At 37.7% G+C, this 19767-nt stretch overlaps 1 protein-coding gene across 3 annotated transcripts in view; it reads left to right on the plus strand.

The window, feature by feature from the left end:
• TRIM33 (tripartite motif containing 33) overlaps window positions 1-19767 on the plus strand; it is a 131249-nt gene that overhangs the window by 44563 nt on the left and 66919 nt on the right. For all 3 annotated transcript variants that reach the window (XR_007454638.1, XM_049616515.1, XM_049616516.1), the window contains exons 2-4: window positions 14300-14418; window positions 14781-14925; window positions 15095-15227. Coding sequence is in view for 2 of the 3 variants with exons in the window: in XM_049616515.1 (XP_049472472.1) it covers window positions 14300-14418; window positions 14781-14925; window positions 15095-15227 (397 nt within the window). In the remaining variant the exon portion in view is untranslated. The remainder of the gene's footprint in view (window positions 1-14299; window positions 14419-14780; window positions 14926-15094; window positions 15228-19767) is intronic.

Below are 19767 nucleotides of genomic sequence, written 5' to 3' on the forward strand. Positions count from 1 at the left end.
TATCTCATATTGGTATTGCTACTCTAGATCTTGTAATTACTATTTCCATGATTTGTGTTTGATCTTTTTCCTTTCATTGTATTTGTTTCTTTGACCTACAAAATGTCTGTTACAAATAGCACATATTTGATCTTGTTTTTATCATATCTAGTCTGACAGTCTGCTTTGTTTTGGGGTGTTTAATTATCATTCACAATCATTGTTGATATCAGATTTGTGTTGTTTTGCCATTTTCTTTCTAACTTGTATTTTTGTTGTTGTTGTTGTTCCTTGGTTCTTATTTGCTGCCTTTTGTATTAGTTTTTTTTCTACCATTCTCTTTTATTTTTTTTTTATAACTTGAGAGATAATTTCTTAGTGATTACTCTTGGGGTTCTAATATATGTCTTAATTTATCACTGTCTAGATTACCACCAACTTGATTTCAGTAAAATATAGTCTTTCTCCAATATGACTCCTTTCCCTTCTCCTTCCTTTGTGTTACTGTTATATGTGTTACATCTATATGTTATAAATCCAATAATACGTTTATGGTTACTGTTGGTACACTGTTAAAATTTTCAAAGAAGTTAGACTAAAGGAAAAATAATAGTGTTTTATATTAATCTGCATATATTTACTGTTTCTGGTACTTTAATTTCTGTGGTTTTGGGTTATGGTTTCGTGTCATGTCCTTGCTTCGGGATGACTCCCGTTTCCTCTCTCTTCCTTTATGCTGTTGTTTCGTGCAGTTTTCTTTTAAATTAGTTAAGGAAAGAGAAAAAGTAGGTTTATACTGTGTTATGCATTTACTTGTGTAATTAACCTTATTTGTGGTCTTTATTTCTTTATATACATTTGAGTTACTGTCTGATGTCCCTTTTAGCCTGAGGAACTTTCTTTAGTTTTTTTGTAAGGTACGTGGATTTACAGTGAATTTCTTCAATCCATGTTTATATGTGGTTTTCTTATTTCATTCCCACTTTTGCCAGTTAATTTTGATGAATGTAGAATTTTTAGATGATAAGGTTTTTTCTTTCACTGCTTTGAATTATGTCATCCCACTGCTTCCTGGAATCTATTGTTTCTGCTAAGTCATCTGTTAATCTTATTGTTTCCTTGTACATCATTAGTCATTTTTTCTTAATGCTTTCAAAATTTTGTCTTTGATTTTCAGTAGTTTAACTGTATTACCTGTTTGTTGGTATATATTTGTTTATTGTTTTTCTCTTTCAACCTTCCTTTTGTTTTAGGTATGTTTCTTCCTTTTTTTTTTTTTTTTAAGTTTATTTATTTATTTTGAGAGAGAGAGCACCAGTTGGGGAGGGGCAGAGAGAGAGGGAGAGACAGAGAATCCTAAGCAGACTTCGGGCTGTAAGCACGGACCCCGTTGTAGGGTTTGATCCCATGAACCCTGAAATTATGACCTAAGCTGAAACCAAGAGTTGGGCGCTTAATCAACTGAGCCACCCAGGTGCCCTCTTTTTAGGTATGTTTCTTAATGTGATCTTTCAAACTATCAATTTGCTTCTTAGGAGTTTCCATTCTTTTTTTCAGGTCTTCTTTTTTTTTTTTTTTTTTTTTTAAACTTTGAAATCATACTTATTTAAATTTATTTATTTACTTATTTACTTGCTTTTTTATTTTTATTTTTTTAATATATGAAATTTATTGTTAAACTGGTTTCCATACAACACCCAGGGCTCATCCCAACAGGTGCCCCCCTCAATGCGGATCACCCACTTTCCCTTCCTCCCCACCCCCCCATCAACCCTCAGTTTATTCTCAGTATTTAAGAGTCTCTTATGGTTTGCTTCCTTCCCTCTCTAACTTTTTTTCCCCCCCTTCTCCTCCCCTCTGGTCTTCTGTTGAGTTTCTCAGGATCCACATATGAGTGAAAACATGGTATCTGTCTTTCTCTGCCTGACTTATTTCACTTAGCATAACACTCTCCAGTTCCATCCACGTTGCTACAGATGGCCAGATTTCATTCTTTCTCACTGCCAAGTAGTATTCCATTGTATATATAAACCACATCTTCTTTATCCATTCGTCAGTTGATGGAGGCTCTTTCCATAATTTGGCTATTGTTGAAAGTTCTTTAAATTAAAAAAAAATTTTTTTTTAACGTTTACTTATTTTTGAGAGAAAGAGATAGAGCATGAGTGGGAGAGGGGCAGAGAGAGAGCGAGACACAGAATTGGAAGCAGGCTCCAGGCTCTAGGCTGTCAGCACGGAGCCTGACGCGGGGCTTGAACTCACTAGCTGTGAGATCATGGCCTTAGCCAAAGTCGGATGCTTAATCAACTGAGCCACCCAGGTGCCCCTGAAATCATACTTATTTAATTTAATTTAATCAATTTTACTTTTGTTATGTGTATTCTAATTCCATTTTTGTGAAAGTTCTCAGTACCTTTTTTTTTTTTTTTTTTAAACTCAAGTTCTCTCTTGTTCCTTCCATTAGTTCTGCCTCAGTAGGAGCCAGCCAGCTGTTTCTGATTGTTCACTTTGGTCTCCCTCAAGTTACTGAACCTCCTCGAATGGGATATACTTGTTCTTTGCCTATTCATGAGGATGGCTTCATTTACAGGGTCATACTTGGTGGTGGTGTGGTTATTGGTGAGTGTGAAGCAGTAGACCATGGAAGACATGATAAACTTTGTTTCAGCTGCCCTTTACTGAATGCATTTTCAAATTAAATACCTTATTCCGAAAATATCATAGCCTTACTCTTTACCTGCTTATTAGCTTGTACAGCTGGTATAGGAGTTGTCCCTTTCATGATCCAGTGATTGATTGAGCCTCTCTGCAAAATTCAGGTGGTCTACTAAAGGAAGCAGTGAATAAACAGATACAGTGTACCCAGGCAGCCATCAAATCCTGGGTCTTCATGGTCATGGCTTGAGGCTTTGTTAGGTCTTTTTGGTTTCCTGCCTCCTTCCCCCCAATACAAAGAGAGCAATAAATAGCTAGTTGCATGCAGGTTTATTCACACAAGCATATGTGTGCAGACATAGACTGAAACTTTTTCTTCTGTGAAGTATACCCACTAAGGAGACTCAATTTTTGTAGATTTGAATTTGAGTACTTCAACTGAAGACCTATCTTGAATTTTCTGTTATATGGCATTGTTTCTACCTGGCTTAGTGAAAATTCAGTCACTTAAGCTAGATATTCAGTACTTTTTGTATAATGAACTAGATAGTAAACACTTTAGGTTTTGTGTCCAAATACTATCTCTGTAGTTTTTACTTTCTTTCATTCTTCTTATTTAAAAGTATAAAATTCTCGAGGCGCCTGGGTGGCTCAGTTGATTAAGCCCTGGACTTCGCCCGCGTCATGATCTCACGGTTTGTGGGTGTGAGCCCTGCGTCAGGCTCTGTGGTGACAGCTCAGAGCCTGGAGCCTGTTTCAGATTCTGTGTCTCCCTCTCTCTCTGCCCCTTTTTGGCTCATGCTCTGTCTTTCTCTCCCTCTGAAAAATAAATAGACGTTAAAAAAAAGTTTTTAAGTATAAAATTCATTTTTTTTTTTAAAGTTTATTTATTTTGAGAGAGAGAGAGCACGCAAACAGGGGAGTGGCAGAGAGAAGGAGAGATAGAATCCCAAGCTGGATCTGCGCTATCAGCACAAAACCTGACATTGGGGTTGAACTCACAAGCTGTGAGATCATGACCTGAACCAAGATCAAAAGTTGGATGCTTAACCAACTGTGCCACCTAGGCACCCCTAAAATTCATTCTTAATAAGTTACTGGCTAAACTGTCTTGTTATTTCATATTGCCTTTTTCTAATAGCTAGCAGACTATAACTTGCCCATTCACCAGTTAAAAAATGTTATTTTTACATAAGTTTCTGTTAATTTTGAAAATACTTAAATAAAATAAAAACTTTGGTATTTTATTTCAGATAATGCTGAGTATTGTAATTACATTGATATATTTGTTAATGAAATTACTCATAATTTTCTGATTATACAAGGTTTTGGGGTTTAAAAAATATATATATTTTATTTTACTTTACTTTCAAGTAGGTTCCACATGCAACGTGGAGCTCAAATTCATGACCCCAAGATCAAGAGTTGCATACCGTACTGACTGAACCAACCAGGCGCTCCTACAAGGTTTTTAAGACAAAGTTTTAAAAATTATTTATTTGTTTTGGGAGTGAAAGAGCAAGCGTGAGTGAAGGTGGGACAGAAAGAGAAGGAGGAAAAGAGAATCCCAAGCAGGCTTGGTGCTGACAGCGCGGATCGCTCCCACATGGGGCTCTATCCCATAAACCCTGAGAAAATGACCTGAACTGAAATCAAGAGTCAGACACTTAACCGACGTGCCACACAGGTGCCCCTACAAGGTTTTTGAATTTTAAAGACTCATATACTTAAGAATTAAGCTTAAATAATACCAAGAAGCTTTATAACATATATGCCTAATGCATTTCCTAAATGTACTATTATGTTTTTTAAGTTTTGTTTATTTTGAGAGAGAGAGTGCACCTGTGCGAATGGGAGAGGGACAGAGAGAGAGGGAGAGTGAGAATCCCAAGCAGGCTTCATACTATCAGTGAGGAGCCTGACATGGGTCTCCAACTCATGAACTGTCATGACCTGAGCCAAAATCAAGAGTCAGACACTTAACGGACTGAGCCACCCAGATGCCCTATATTCATTATGTTTGATAATCAGTGTCCAGTCTTATATGATCGTATGTGTACATACTAGCCATATATCCCCATGATTTCAGCTTAAGCCAGTCTTACATTTGGTTGTAAAATTGACTTGTGGAAATTGCCTGGATATTTACCAGCAAAATTTAAATACATATTACTGTATGGTATTATTTTGTATATGTTAAACCAATTTGTTTATAAATGAATTATTTCTGGTATTTTCTATATAATATCTCCAATTTCACCCTTTATTAAGCAGTTTTCTTCTGCCTTTTTAGCAGCAAATCCTTGTCTTTCCTTCTCTTCATTGCCAACTTTCTGTAAGAATGGGCAACAAAGTCAACATTCCACATCTCCAACTCCGTTATACTCATAATAAAATCTTTCTGCTATTTCCATTGTGCTAAAATTTTGTAGAAAAGATCAGTGATCTGTTTCTTCAGAATCTAGTCATTATTTTTTGCCTTCCTTTCAGCAAATATGTAGTACTTCCTAGGCTCCAATTATTGTGTACAGGGAAGGAATGGAGCTGAACAGGAGATAGGTTTAAGATGGAAAGAGGAATTAGCCTTAGGAATGGTTATACCTTTCAAACTTGAAACTCTTGATGTTACCGGATAATATTCTTTCTAGCCTGTTTTTCCTGTTCCCTGGATTATTCTTTCAGCACTCAGCTCACAACACTCTCGCTCTCATCACTTGATCTGGCCTCCCACTTATGTAATTAGAGGCCGTAGGTGCAAATTCTCTTCTCCCTTCTTCACCTGAAAATATATCTGTGTTTTTTATTCATAATTATTTTCTAAGGGAAAGGAGAGGGGAGTTGATGATTAAAGGTTTGGACTAACCACTCGTGGGTATGGGAAGGAGAAGCTAGGGGTGAATAAAAAGAGTATTGGCTTGGGTGCCTGACTGGCTTAGCAGGTAGAGCATACAACTCTTGATCTCGAGGTAGTGAGTTTAAGCCCCACATTAGGTGTGGGACTTACATTTAAAAAAAAAAAAAAGTGTTTGGTCATGTTAGGAGTTAACTGACATTCAGAGATAGAATATAATTTCAAAAGTAAATTAGTACAGTGATAAGTTAATCATGAGTGGTTAATAGAAAAAGTAATTGACCCACCCCACCCCCCCCAAAAAAAAAGAAAAAGTAGTTGACTCATGTTTGATTCTTATTTATTTCAGTTATACTTGTGTGATTTGTACTGGCTTCCTTTTTTTAGGATTTTATTTTATTAAAAATTTTTAAAAATGTTTATTTCTTTTGAGAGAGAGAAAGTGAGCAAGGGAAGGGGCAGAGAGAGAGAATCCCAAGGAGGCTCTCTGCTAACACGGAGCTCGAACCTACAAACTGTGAGATCATGACTTGAACCTAAACCAAGAGTCCGATGCTTAACTGACTGAGTCACCCGGTGCCCCCAAATTTTATTTTTAAGTAATCTCTACACTCAACGTGGGCCTTGAACTCACCACCCTGAAATCAAGAGTCTTCTGCTCTGCTGACTAAGCCAGCCAGGTGCCCCTTACTAGCCTTTAATGTAAAATGTGCTTCTTGGGATTTGCAGTTGTAAATGTTGAAATCTGTGTCCTAAATCTGTGAACTCCTTTTCTCATACTTGACCATAAATATTGGTGTATTGAAGGGTACTGTACTCTTTTGATCCTGTTCTCCCTTGGTAATCATAACTGTGCTTCAGATTTTACCTAGTTGTATGCTGATAGTTCTTTCTACATGCTTCAACTACAGAACTGTGCTAGTTAAACACAGTCTATCCTAAACTTATTCATTGCATTCTGGCTAAAATTACTTTTCCCTCATTTTGAGTAATTGTGTAATTATCCATGAATTACCCATGCTAGAAGCTTGTGAATCATCTAGAATTTCTAATTTTTCCTTTGCTGTGACTACTACCTCTTCATCATGCAGACATTCATTAGGCAATTGATACTGCCTCTAATTTATCCTCTATAGTTCTATTATGACTGCCTTAGTTTAGCCTTAATTATTTTATTACTAATGATCAGCCTTTTAGTTAGAGAGCTTCTTTAACATAGGTTTTAAGGGCATGGCTTATAGATTCATATGTTGGGGTTTCAGATCTTACCTACCTCTGCCATTTACATTGTCCTGTGACCTTGAGAGCATTACCTGATTTCTCTGAAGCTCAATTTCCTCACCTTTGAAGTGGGGATAATAATTGATCCTATTTTACAGAAGTGTTATGAGCATTCACCGAACTAATATATAAGAATTTCACACTAAATACCAACTGGTCTTACAGTAAAACTTTGTATTAATGCAAATTTAGATATAATTTGATTATGCTTGTTTTCTGTCCTCAGCACAACCTTCATTCTCAAACGGTCAGATTAAAATTCTTGCTGGGGTGAGGGCAGAAGTACAGGGTAGAGCACAGTTGGTCTGGGAAACATAAGACAGGGGATATGTGGTAGCAAAGAGTCCCTATTTCCCCAGTAGTCTTTTTTTTGTGAATCAGTCAGTTTTTGTGAATCAAACTGAAAAAATGGTGGCAGCCAATAGAGGTACTTAGAATTCCTGCTGATATTTTAGAACAGTTGTTTTAAAAAAAATGTCTTTAAACATTTAAACCTTTAAAAAGGTCTTTAGTAACACTTGAACATGGTACCAAACTGCAGTCTTCACTTCAGACACTTGTTATTGGCTGGCTAAGAAAGTGTACACAGTCATATCTGTTTTCAACAACTGGACTGTATTTTATACATTTGAATTTTGATGCCCTCATTTATTTTTGTTAAGGCAAGATTTTACTTTATTTTTTAATTGACATTTTATCACTCAGTTTTCTCTTCATAGTGTATATAGAATGATTTGTCAAACTATCATTTGATTATAATAGAATATATTATTGTAGCTCAGTGTTTTAAGTTTATGTTTTTTATCTCCCTAAATTAATATTTACACCTGTACATATTTACTTTTAACTCATGCATATTTAGATATCAAAATGTGTATTAATGATTTTGCTAATTATTTTTTGCATCTCACTTCTAGTTTTCCATGGTCTTTTTTTTTTTTTTTCTTCCCTCTTCAAAGTAAGCTCTATGTCCAATGTGGGCCTCAAACCCCAAGATCAGGAGTTGCATGCTCTAGTGACTGAGCCAGCCAGGCACCCTAAGTATTTTTCCATGTTCTTAAAGCCGGTAGTAGGTTAAACTGTATAAAATTACCATATTTGCAGGTCATAAGTGGTCTAAAATTGGCGGTTTTATATAGTTGAATTTAATGCTTTATTCTTGTAGCAATGAGCAGTATTGTTATATGTCTGAAAATTTAATTTGCTTTTACTCTTGAATAGTTACCAGCATATAGATTGTTAAGTTGATTTATTTTCTCTAAAAGCTTTTAAGATACTATTCCTGTTATCTTTTTGTATTGTTTTTTACTAATTAGGTCTGCTGTTGGTCTGATTGTCTTGTAATATTAGCAATTATTAAGAGTTTTTCCTCCATCTTTGCAATGTTTAGGTGTGGATTTATTTTTATTTATCCTGTTCAGGACTTGTATTGTGGTATGAGGGGTCATTTCTTCAGTTCTGAAATTCTCAGCCATTATCTTCTTTTAAATAGCATCTGTACCTCATTTCCTTCATGAACTTCTGGAAGTTCAACACATACTGGAGTTTCTCATTCAGTTCTTTAGTTTTCTCAATTTACTCTCTTCTGTAGTTTCTTCTCTCTTTAGCTCTGTGCTGAATTCTGTGTGATTTTTTTCATATCTGTTTTCTACTTGATTTTCTTTTCCATTCTCTCTTGCTTACTATTTAACTTGTGTTTTGAGTTTATTCAATGAGTGTATTTTATTTCTCTTTGATTCCTTTTTAGCTCTATTTTCATAGATTCTGTTTGACCCTTTATCGAAGTATTTTACACATATTTTTGAAGTCTTTTTCAGATTGTTTTATTTTTTATGAGTTAGGTTGTTATTTATTGCTTTATTGTGTTGGTTGACTCACTCTAATAGTATTGGAGTAATAGTATTGGAGTAATAGTTTCTTCATGCATTGTAATTTTATGTATGAGCCTATCTTCACTTGGTGTCCTGTCCCACTTGTGCCTTGGGTTGGGAGGTGTTCTAATGAGATAGTTTTGTGTGTTTGTAAGGTTTCAGAGAAGCTTCATTTTGTTGTTGTTGTTCAGTGAATATGTGAATTCACCTAACTAGGAATCCCAGGAAGAGAAGTAGATACAAGGCAAAGATAATAACTTCTGTTTTATGTACATTTTGTTTAGAGTTGATTAAAGAAGAGGTTCTTTTTTTTTTTTTTTAATTTTTTTAATGTTTATTTTTGAGAGACAGAGAGAGACAGAGTGCAAGCAGGGAAGGGGCAGAGAGAGAGGGGGGACACAGAATCTGAAACAGGCTCCAGGCTCTGAACTGTCAGCACAGAGCCTGATGCGGGGCTCAAACTCAGGAACTGTGAGATCATGACATGAGCTGAAGTTGGACGCTTAACCGACGCACCCAGGCACCCCAAGAAGAGGGTCTAAATAAGAACTTGAACTTAGGGTAGAGAACAGAAGAGAAATGTTGGCTTCAGCCCTGAGGATAATGACCAGTATGTTGGACTGAATTCCTTGGGCTCCTTCTTACTCATGGTGGATTTACCATTCAGTGTTTGTTTCCTTTCCTTTCCTTTCCTTTCCTTTCCTTTCCTTTCCTTTCCTTTCCTTTCCTCTCTTTTCCTCTCTTTTCCTCTCTTTTCTCTTTCCCTTCCCTTCCCTTCCCTTCCCTTCCCTTCCCTTCCCTTCCCTTCCCTTCCCTTCCCTTCCCTTTTCTTTCTTGGTTCATTTATTTGAGAGATTGAGAGAGAGAGAGAGAGAGAGAATCCGAGGAGAGAGACAGACAGACAGACAGACAGAATCCGAGGCCCAAACTCAGGAACTGCAAGATCATGACCTGAGTGAGATCAAGAGTCAGACGCTTAACCAACTGAGCCACCCAGTTGCCCCTTCCACTCAATGTTTCTGAAGTCCCAGGAAAACTGGGGCCAAGACATGAAGCAGGGCTGGAGTTTACATCATAAACTTCCCCATAGTCATCCAGCACTAGATAGATTTCCAGTTTAGGATAAAATGTTATAACACAGGAATGGCCAGAAGGAGGAGATGTGTAGGACCAGGTATGTGGGAAGGGGTGCCACACTTCCCTCTGAGGAAGCTCTGAGTGTGCCTTTCCTTTAATCTCGATGAGTTTACTAGTTTCTTGACTTGGCCTTTCTGTGTACTGTGCAGATAGCACAAACTTTGCTTATGTATCTATGTATAAAGCTTATTTGGTATTCTGACTTCTTGTGGGTGACTCCAGAGCTGGGAAAGATTTTAGGGTGAGGGCACTCAAAGTCTGCCCCATGGCTTTCTTGAAGGAGTTCAGGTTCACCCCTTAATCTTTGTCTTACTTCCTGTTGAAAGTAGTGGTACTTGTAACCCCTGTGTCCCACTTGCATCTGTTGATGCTTGACCACTTGAGCTTTGAGTTCCCTTTCGTTTCTGGCACTTCAAAGTTTTGCCCTTTAGGTTGTGGACTCAGTTATACATTTTTCAAAGTACATTTTAGTTTGTTATATTTTAGCTATTTCTGTGTTTAACCATTTCAGGTGGTGTTTCCATATCTGCCTAGTCATCCGTCTTGGATGGAAGTCCACAACAACTTATTAAAACTAAATTCCACCTAATACTGTGGAGATAAACTAGTTTGTAGGCTTGTGTAGTTTGTCCTTTTAAAAAGAATCCTCCTCTGTCTTCCCCATAATTATACATTTTAATAAATTGGCATTTAAAAATAATCTAATAGGCCTGAATGGGCCTCTCAGAACTTGAACTTTGGAGTCATGAAATCAGTTCTAGGGATATTGTGCAGAAAAGTGGTCAGCAACTTTGGCTTTGGCTTTTGGGTTTTAGTTTTGTATAATGACCTAAACTCGGCATGACAGCACTCAGTGATTGAGTTAGGAACAAGCACACTCATCTGATCTATACTAATTACAAGGGCATACTTTTAAACTCAAATGGAAAATGGCTCTCATGTTCAAAGTAAACATTCATACACTTTTAAAGTTTATTGAATAAATAAAAAAACAGATAGCAGAAAGATTCCTGGAGAACCTTCAACTCTTGTGTTGGTGGTAAGACAGACACCTTGGCTGCTGGGTAATCGGTCAGGTGTAAGTAGTCAGCCTAGGAATGGGGTTTGCTGATGTCTGCAGACTTGAATTTACTCCCTTCTCTCTCATTGGAACTTCTTTCATGCCTCAAATTTCTTAATTCCAAGCTTGTCTGAAAATCTTTATGGCAAATAAGAGTCTTTCTGAGATTGATCTCTCCACTCCTTGTGTACTCTCGGTTGGGTTTCCTCTGCAGTGTTCATATCCTTTGGCTTCTACATTTCTTGAAATTGCATGTGTATTGATTTGTGTGCTTTGCTACTTCTATCCCCTTAATCTTTTTGGATATATATATTTTTTTATTAAAAAATTTTTTTAATGTTTATTTTTTTTTTATTTTTTGAGAGAGAGAAATACGGAGCATGAGCAGGGGAGGGGCAGAGAGAGAGAGGGACACAGAGTCCGAAGTAGCACCAGACTCTGAGCTGTCAGCACAGACCCTGATCTGGGGCTTGAACCCACGAACTGTGGAGATCATGAGCTGAAGTTGGACATTTAACCTACTGAGCCACCCAGGCGCCCCTATATTTTTTATTTTAGGGAGAGAGAGAATGAGTGGGGGAGAGGGGCAGAGGGAGGGAAGGAGAGAGAGAATCTTCAGCAGACTCCACAGTCAGCATGGAGCCCAAAGCAGGGCTCTATCCCACAACCCTGGGTTCATGACTTAAGCCAAAATCAAGAGTCAGATGCTTAACTGACTGAGCCACCTAAATGCCCCTGTATATTGTTTTTGTCTTCCACATTCTTTCATATTATTTTAATGGAGGCTTGGGATGAGAAATAGATGAATTTTTGTTGTCATAAACTGTGACGTTAGCTTGCCAGATTAAAGTAAAACTTTTAAGAATCTGATAATTATTTTAGTGAGTTCAAAAAAACAGACTTCGGACAAAGTATTCATATACACAGGTATAAGAGATACTTTAATAATGAGTTTTTCTTGCTCAGAACAGAATGTCTCTTCATCATTTGTATCCTTCAACTATATGTATATGTGGACATTTTTCTTTTAAAGTCTCCCCCCACCACCGCCATTTGTGAACTTTGCTCTTGCTGTTCTTAGTTTGCATACTGTTTCTTCCTTTCCTAGTTGAGTTTGAGGTCACCCTCAGACCTCATGGTTTACTGGAAGGACTCACAGGATTCAGAAAAACTGTTATTTTCATGGTTGCCTTTTATTACAGGGAAAGAGGAAATAGATTAAATTTAGTAAAGGTGCATGGTGTGAAGTTCAGGAGAAAATAGGTACAAGCTTACACATCTCTCCTTTCAGTGGAGTTGTGTGGGAGAAGCTTAGTTTTAGAGTAACTATGTGTGACAATATGCAGGAATATTGCCAATCTGGAAAGCTTACCTGAGCCCCCATGCCTAGAGTTTTTATTGGGGCATTGTCACAAAGGGGTGGATCCTCCATGGAATCCACATTACCTACTGAGACTCTTGTCACCCTCTGAGGTCATACTGAATACGGCCTCAGGCATACAAAAACAGTCTTATCAGGCAGAGTATTCCAAGAGTTAGAGGTCATCTCACCGGAGCCATTTGAGGGCCAGCATTAGAGATAGGCTTTCCTTAGGAATGTACAGGATTCGAGGAACCAGGGTCAGCAAAGTAAACTGTCCTTCCTGCACACTAGTAACAGAATGAATTTTTCAAGACCATGTATAAGTGTAACCTCTAAAGTGAAAACTTAATTTATTGTAAGTTAGTTGCTCACATATTTTTGCCCCTACAGTTACTTGTACTTATCTCCTTTGTAGTTTTGTTATATACTCTGTTTCTTGACAGGTTTGTAATTTATGCTGTCTTAAATGTGGAAATATGTATATCCTTTCTCCCCCTTTCTTTTCACCATGCTGTTTCTTTCTTGGATTTGAAAAATTGTTTTTATGTATTTCCTCTGAGCAGGACCTTTGTATGCACTGTGTGTTACATGAACTATGTTTTGGTTTCAAATCTATAACTGAATTTGTTTAAACAGTGTATATGTCTACTGGTAGACTGATACTCCTACTTTTAGAATGACACTATATTTGTTTCTGTTTTCCATTAGAACTACAATATAAGGTTCTGTAATTTGTGTCCTCCCAACTCTTGGGGACTCTTGTTTACATCCTAGTCTGTGTGTGGTGCTTCCTATAGTTGTGTGTGCTATAAGCTATAAAAATTACATACTAGTCTTGCACCCTTTCTTGAAAGTGAGGATTGTGTTGTTGATGCTGTATCCTCAGTTTTATGGCTGACACATAATTAGTTTGTTGTGTTGACTGTGTTGCTATTTTTTAGTTTTTAACTTTAATTTCCATGTGTTAACCGAGCAGGTTTATTTTTTCTGATAGATGCTGGAACACTGGCACGGCACATGTGATCTTTCTTTCCACATGAAAGTGAATGAATTCAAGTAGTTCTGAACCAAGCAGAATTTATAAGATGATGGATCGTGTATTTCTGTTGCTGCTGTAACAAAATTGCCATAAACTTGGTGACTTAAAATAACACACGTTTTAATTTCTTACTATTTTGGAGGCTAAAGTTTGAAATCAGTTTTACTGGGCTACAGTCAAAATATCTGCTGGAGTCAAAGTATCATCAGGTCTGGTTCCTTGCAGAGTCTCTGAGGAGGAGAAAATTCATTTCTTTGCCTTTTTCCACTTACAGTGGCCACTTGTATTTCTTGACTTATTGCTTCATCCCTAAAGCACATTACTCCCGTTCTCTGCTTCTATTACTAGCTACCTTCCACTTGTCTGTACTCTAATCTTATTATTTTTCTTAACGTTTATTCATTTTTGTGTGTGTATGTGTGTGTGTGTGTGAGAGAGAGAGAGAGAGAGAGAGAGAGAAGAGCACGCGCAAGGAGAAGGAAAAAAAGAGAGAGAGAGAGAGGGAGACACAAAATCCATAGCAGGTTCCAGACTCTGAGCTGTTAGCACAGAGCCCGAAGCGAGATTCGAACTCATGAACTGTGAGATCATGACCTGAGCCGAAGTCAGACACTCAACTGACTGAGCCACTCAGGTGCCCCTGTCTCCTTTTTATAAGATCACATTTAGAGTCCATCAATACTCTGGGACAGCATATTCCCATCTCAAGAGTCTTAATTTATTCATATCTACAAAGTCGCCTTTGCTGTATAAAGTGATAGGACATATTCCAAGGATTAAGATCTGGATATCTTTGGGAGCCATTATTCGGCCAACACATATTATAATAAAGCACTTTTAGATTTTTTTTTTTTTTTGTATATTAATGTTTGTTTTCTCATCCTAAATAGTATGTCATTTTCCCCCAATGGAATAACTCAGTAGATTATTTTACTCAGCTCTTAATGTTCATTTCTTTGGTCTTGTCTGTGACATACGTGAATGCTTTTCATATGGGCATCATGCACAATTTCTTTATTTTTTCCTGAAGAATATTTTCTAATGTTGTTGTCTTGTGTTGTAGTTGGTGTAATACGGTGCCCAGTATGCCGCCAAGAATGCAGACAGATAGACCTTGTGGATAATTATTTTGTGAAAGATACATCTGAAGCTCCTAGCAGTTCTGATGAGAAATCAGAACAGGTATGCTTCTTAATATTTCTTTATATTCTTACCTTGATACTGAAATGTAAATTATGAGAAACATATGTTCGGATAGTTATGTGATTTAGGGTACTTCAGCTATAGTTAAATAAATGATCCTTATTCTGTTCTGTACCCTTCTACCTAATTAAATGAGATGAAAAGTCTTTACTTATATATATTTTTTGTGTTCTGAGACTTAAATTTACTCACGTGAATGTTTGATATGGAAGGAAAAGGATTTTATTGGAGATAAATGGATAACAAAATATTTAGTGTATTTGAGAGCAGGTCACAGTTTTTATTTTGTGGATTTATATCTTGTAAATTTGATGTAGATCAGTATTTATTTCCACTTTTAGGTATGTACTAGTTGTGAAGACAATGCAAGTGCAGTTGGCTTTTGTGTAGAATGTGGAGAGTGGCTGTGTAAGACATGTATTGAAGCACATCAGAGAGTAAAATTCACTAAAGATCACTTGATCAGGAAGAAAGAAGATGTCTCAGGTAAGAATAGAAGCAGTTTTAATGATTGAGCTACCATTAATCTTCCTCTTTTACCTCATAGCATTTCTACTTATTCTTTATATGCTTTGGACATAAATATTAATAAGAATTTAGAACGTGAGATACAATTTTTGTTTAGTTTAAAAATATATGTTTTATTTTACTACAGAGTCTGTTGGAGCATCTGGTCAGCGCCCTGTTTTCTGCCCTGTACATAAACAAGAACAGTTGAAACTTTTCTGTGAAACATGTGATAGATTGACATGTAGAGACTGTCAGCTATTGGAACACAAAGAACATAGGTACAGAAGTCATCATTGTTTAACAAGAAATACTATAAAAATGTTTTATAAAATTATCACTCTTAAATATTTATTTCATAATTTTGTCAGCATTGTATTCTCAATTTCATATATTTTCTTAAAGCAGATATGTGTTTAATTATTTAATGGTTTCCACATTCATATCTAATTACCTTATGAATATCCGTTAAAAATGTATCATGACATTTGGGTTTGCAAGAAAGGAATTGCATTATTTCTTTTATTTGCTTTGCCTCTGGTTCAGATCAGCTTTCTTCAAGTAGACTGTGGTATTTAGGCTCTGGGCTGTAATCTTAAAAGGTAATCTTCCTGTGGGTATGGCCAGCTGATACACATTTTAACATCAAAGGATAATTATACTGATTTCATGTTAGATATAAATCCCTTAGTTTTCTGCAAATTGCTTAAGTATCTAAGTAAGCATAGTTACTAATTCTTTAATACATAATTTTCTATTTCAACCCTGTTATACCCTCAGAATTCAATAGTATTCACTTACAATCAGTCTGTTAGATTTGAACTATTCTAGAAATGTACTGAAATTCTAGCCAGGAGTATAACAGTCCTCCAGCAAATTTCCCAGTTTCTATTAAATTGTATTATCATTTAAAAGATGGTCTTGCTTACCATAGTCCAGCATTTGCTTTCTTTCTCCCCCCCCCTTCTTTTTTTTAAGTTTACTGATTTTGAGAGAGAGAGAGAGAGAGAGAGAGAGAGAGACAGTATGAGTTGGGGAGGAACAGAGAGAGAGGGAGAGAGAGAAACCCAAGCAGACCCTACACTGTCAGTGCGAGCCCAGTGTGGGGCTTGAACTCACAGACCATGAGATCATGACCTGAGCTAAAGTCAGACATTTAACCAACTGAGCTACCCAGGTGCCCTAGTCCAGCCTTTTCTAAAGTGTTCTTCTTATAACACTTCTGCTAATTTGATAGAAATAGGTTTTATGAATCTCCTGCCAAAAAAGGGTAGCTTAAGTTGGATTAACCACATTGAAATGTGTTTCTTTTTTTTTTTTTAATTTTTTTTTTTTAACGTTTATTTATTTTTGAGACAGAGAGAGACAGATCATGAATGGGGGAGGGACAGAGAGAGAGGGAGACACAGAATCGGAAGCAGGCTCCAGGCTCCAAGCCATCGGCCCAGAGCCCGATGCGGGGCTCGAACTCACGGACCGTGAGATCGTGACCTGAGCTGAAGTCGGACGCTTAACCGACTGAGCCACCCAGGCGCCCCGAAATGTGTTTCTTAACTGTAGGATATCTTAGTGCTTTTAATTCCTTGGGTTCATTGGAATTCATTAGAATCCTCTTACAGAGGGAATATATTAATCTTAATAGCTAACAATTACTGCATCTGTAGTTTGTGTGAGGTACTTCTCAAAATGCTGCATGTTTATTTGTGTAACTCATACCAACTACCCATGAAGTGTTGGTACTGGCATGGCAACTGTTTTAAAGGTGAGGGAGCCCGCTTACAGAAAGCTTCAGTAATCTGTACAGGGTGTCGCCATAGGGGATAGAGCCTGGGTTTGAACACAGGGAGTTGGATCTGTTTTCAGTCCGTATGCTCATTTTCTTCCATATGGTATATAGAATATAGTCACAGTATATGGAATCTCTCACACTTGATCACAGGTAAAAAATAATGATCTTTGTTCTTTTTTAAGGCATCATTCATTGTTATACAGGACTTTTGTGTAGAATTGCTTCTTTAAATCTTTATATCCTTAATTTATCCCCAAATTTCATCTTACCTGTAGGTTGGCTACTGCTTCACTTGAAGTGGCTAATCTTGTGGATGCCTTCACCTCAGGGCCAAATTTTACCATTGTTTGTTTTGTAATAATCTCAGACATTAGATTACCATTCTCACAGCTGCAGTCAGATCTTTGAGCTCTTGGGTTACTTAGGGCTTTTCAAATTGTTGGTGAGAAGAAAAAAGAGAAGGAAGATGGCATCCATTTTCACAAGAAAGAATAGCTTCAATGGTCTCTCCTTCAGAGTTTAACCCTGGCTGGTCCTTCTTTTTTCCTCATCATTTTCCTTTGCCACTTATTTTCAAGTGCTAATTATCTCTTGAATGTTTGCTCCCTTTTCTTTAGTTCACACTCTGTATGTTTTCCAGGATAGACTATACAGAACCCTTGTCATTGGACTTAAGACCCTAGGTTCCTGTTACTGCAACACAGGTAGAGTTGGTCTCTAAGCTCTGAGTTTTACCTTGTCAAATTGATTGTGTCCACATTGCTGCCAGGATTATTTTGCTAAAATAGAGTCCCTCCCTACCCTTCAACCCATTTTATTTTTTAATTTTTTTTAAAAGATTTTATTTTTATGCAATCTCTATACCCAATGTGGGGCTCGAACTCACAACCCCAAGATCAAGAGTCCTTACCAACTGAGCCATTCACCCCCCCTCTTTTTTTTTTTTTTAAATGTTTGATGTTTATTTATTTTTGAAGGAGATAGAGGCACAGCATGAGTGGGGGAAGTGCAGAGAGAGAGAGAGAGAGAGGGAGACATAGAATCCGAGGCAGGCTTTAGGCCCCGAGCTGTCAGCCCAGAGCCTGACGCGGGGCTCGAATCCACGAACTGTGAGATCATGACCTGAGCTGAAGTCAGACGCTCAACTGACTGAGTCACCCAGGCACCTAACCGCCCGCCCCCCCCCCCCCCCCCCCCCCCCCCCCCCCCCCCCCCCCCCCGCCCAGGCACTCTCTTATAGCACTCTCACCCCCTTTTTAAAAACACCCTTTAGTGGCCCCCCATAACTAAAGTTTCAAGTCTTCAATATAGCTTACAGTATTGAGTCATTCTAGAGTCTTTTCATCATCTGTACAAAGTTAGGAGACCTACCTGTACAAAGTTAGGTGGCCCGCAAGACTGCCTTTACTTTTGACATCAACTGCAGATTGCAGTAAGAACTCTAAAGGGAAAAGAGCGTGCAGTTCAGCTCCTTGATATGATTTGTCATTACCATCTTCAATTAGAGTTGTAGCCTTCTTTTAAAAAAAAATTTTTTTTTAAATGTTTTATTTATTTTTGAGACAGAGAGAGACAGAGCATGAGCAGGGGAGGGGCAGAGAGAGAGGGAGACACAGAATCTGAAGCAGGCTCCAGGCTCCGAGCTGTCAGCACAGAGCCTGATGCAGGGCTCGAACTCACAAACCGCGAGATCATGACCTGAACTGAAGTCGGAAGCCCAACTGACTGAGCCACGCAGATGCCCCTAGAGTGATAGCCTTCTAAACAAGATGCTGTCTGCTTACCTTGGAACTGCTATCCAGAAACCAAACAGTTTGCACGCTCTCTCCCTCTCTTTTAAATTTAAATTTATTATTTAGTTTTGAAGTGTAGTTGACAACTGAGCAGCTCTTTTTTGGTTATTAGAGAGCTGTTCATAGGGCACCACCCGTGTGATTCTAGGATTTAGCAACTCCTTGCGTGGTTTCAGAGTCATACTTAGGGGAAAAGAGGCTGTTTGCTCATAATCAATAAATTCCTCTTTGCATTCTGCTGGTCGCATGTTTCTGTACAAACCATTTCTATTTTATACAGAATTCTTCTGGGCACTGCCTTCCTTAACTGGAGTGTTCTTCTGTCACCCAAGACATGGGTATTTCAGGTTGCAGGGTTATTTTATGTCCTTCAATCATAGAGTCAGTCTCTGTTAATGTCCAACAGTAAGCTAGTAATTTTCTATCAAATGGCATACATTTTACCATGGTATCCAGAAATTTTCTGGTCCAAAATCCCAATGGTTGCTGCTGAGTGGCACTCCCAGGCCTTTGCCATAAGCTCTAGTCTACATAAGTATGTGTTGCTGACAGTCCCCAAATCATGTCTAACTGGATCATAGGGACCCAAGAACATTGGGAGAGAGACTGTTTTTTGTAGTTCAGACATGGCCTGCCTTTGTTCAGGATCCCATTCAAATACAGCCTTTTCTGGTTAGTTGTATTTATTGGTGCTACTAACCATTACCGGGTGTGGAATATGTGTCCTTCCGAATTCAAATATGCAACCAAATGTTAGGTTTCTTGTTTAGTTCTAGGGCTAGGTGGCAAAAACTACTTTTCTTCTTCTATGGAATGTAAATGGTGGCACCTGCTTAGGTTATTCTTAAGAATTTCACCAGTTTGGGCAGGTCCTTGGACCTGTTGGATTTATCAACAGCTTCTTTTGGTCATGTGTGTCCTTATTGCATTAGGTCAGCCCTACCTTTATCTTTAGTTTGTTATATTGTCATGGTATCATCAAGATAGTGTATCCCTTCTAACTCCATCATACCAGTAAGCTGGTGAATTGAAATCACCCTGTGGCAATATAGTAAATGTAAATCGGGGTGCTTTCATATGAAGGAAAATTGCTCTTGGCGCTTTTTTTTTTTTTTTAAGATTGAAGCAGAGAAAAAAACATTTGCAGGATCAGTCACTGAGTAGCACTCTCTTACAGTCTGCTATATGTTTCTTTTTCTAGTATTTAAGTCATACCAGGGACTGCTGATGTTATGGGGG

The sequence above is a fragment of the Panthera uncia genome, assembly GCF_023721935.1.
Source record: "Panthera uncia isolate 11264 chromosome C1 unlocalized genomic scaffold, Puncia_PCG_1.0 HiC_scaffold_4, whole genome shotgun sequence".
Taxonomy (NCBI): Eukaryota; Metazoa; Chordata; class Mammalia; order Carnivora; family Felidae; genus Panthera; species Panthera uncia.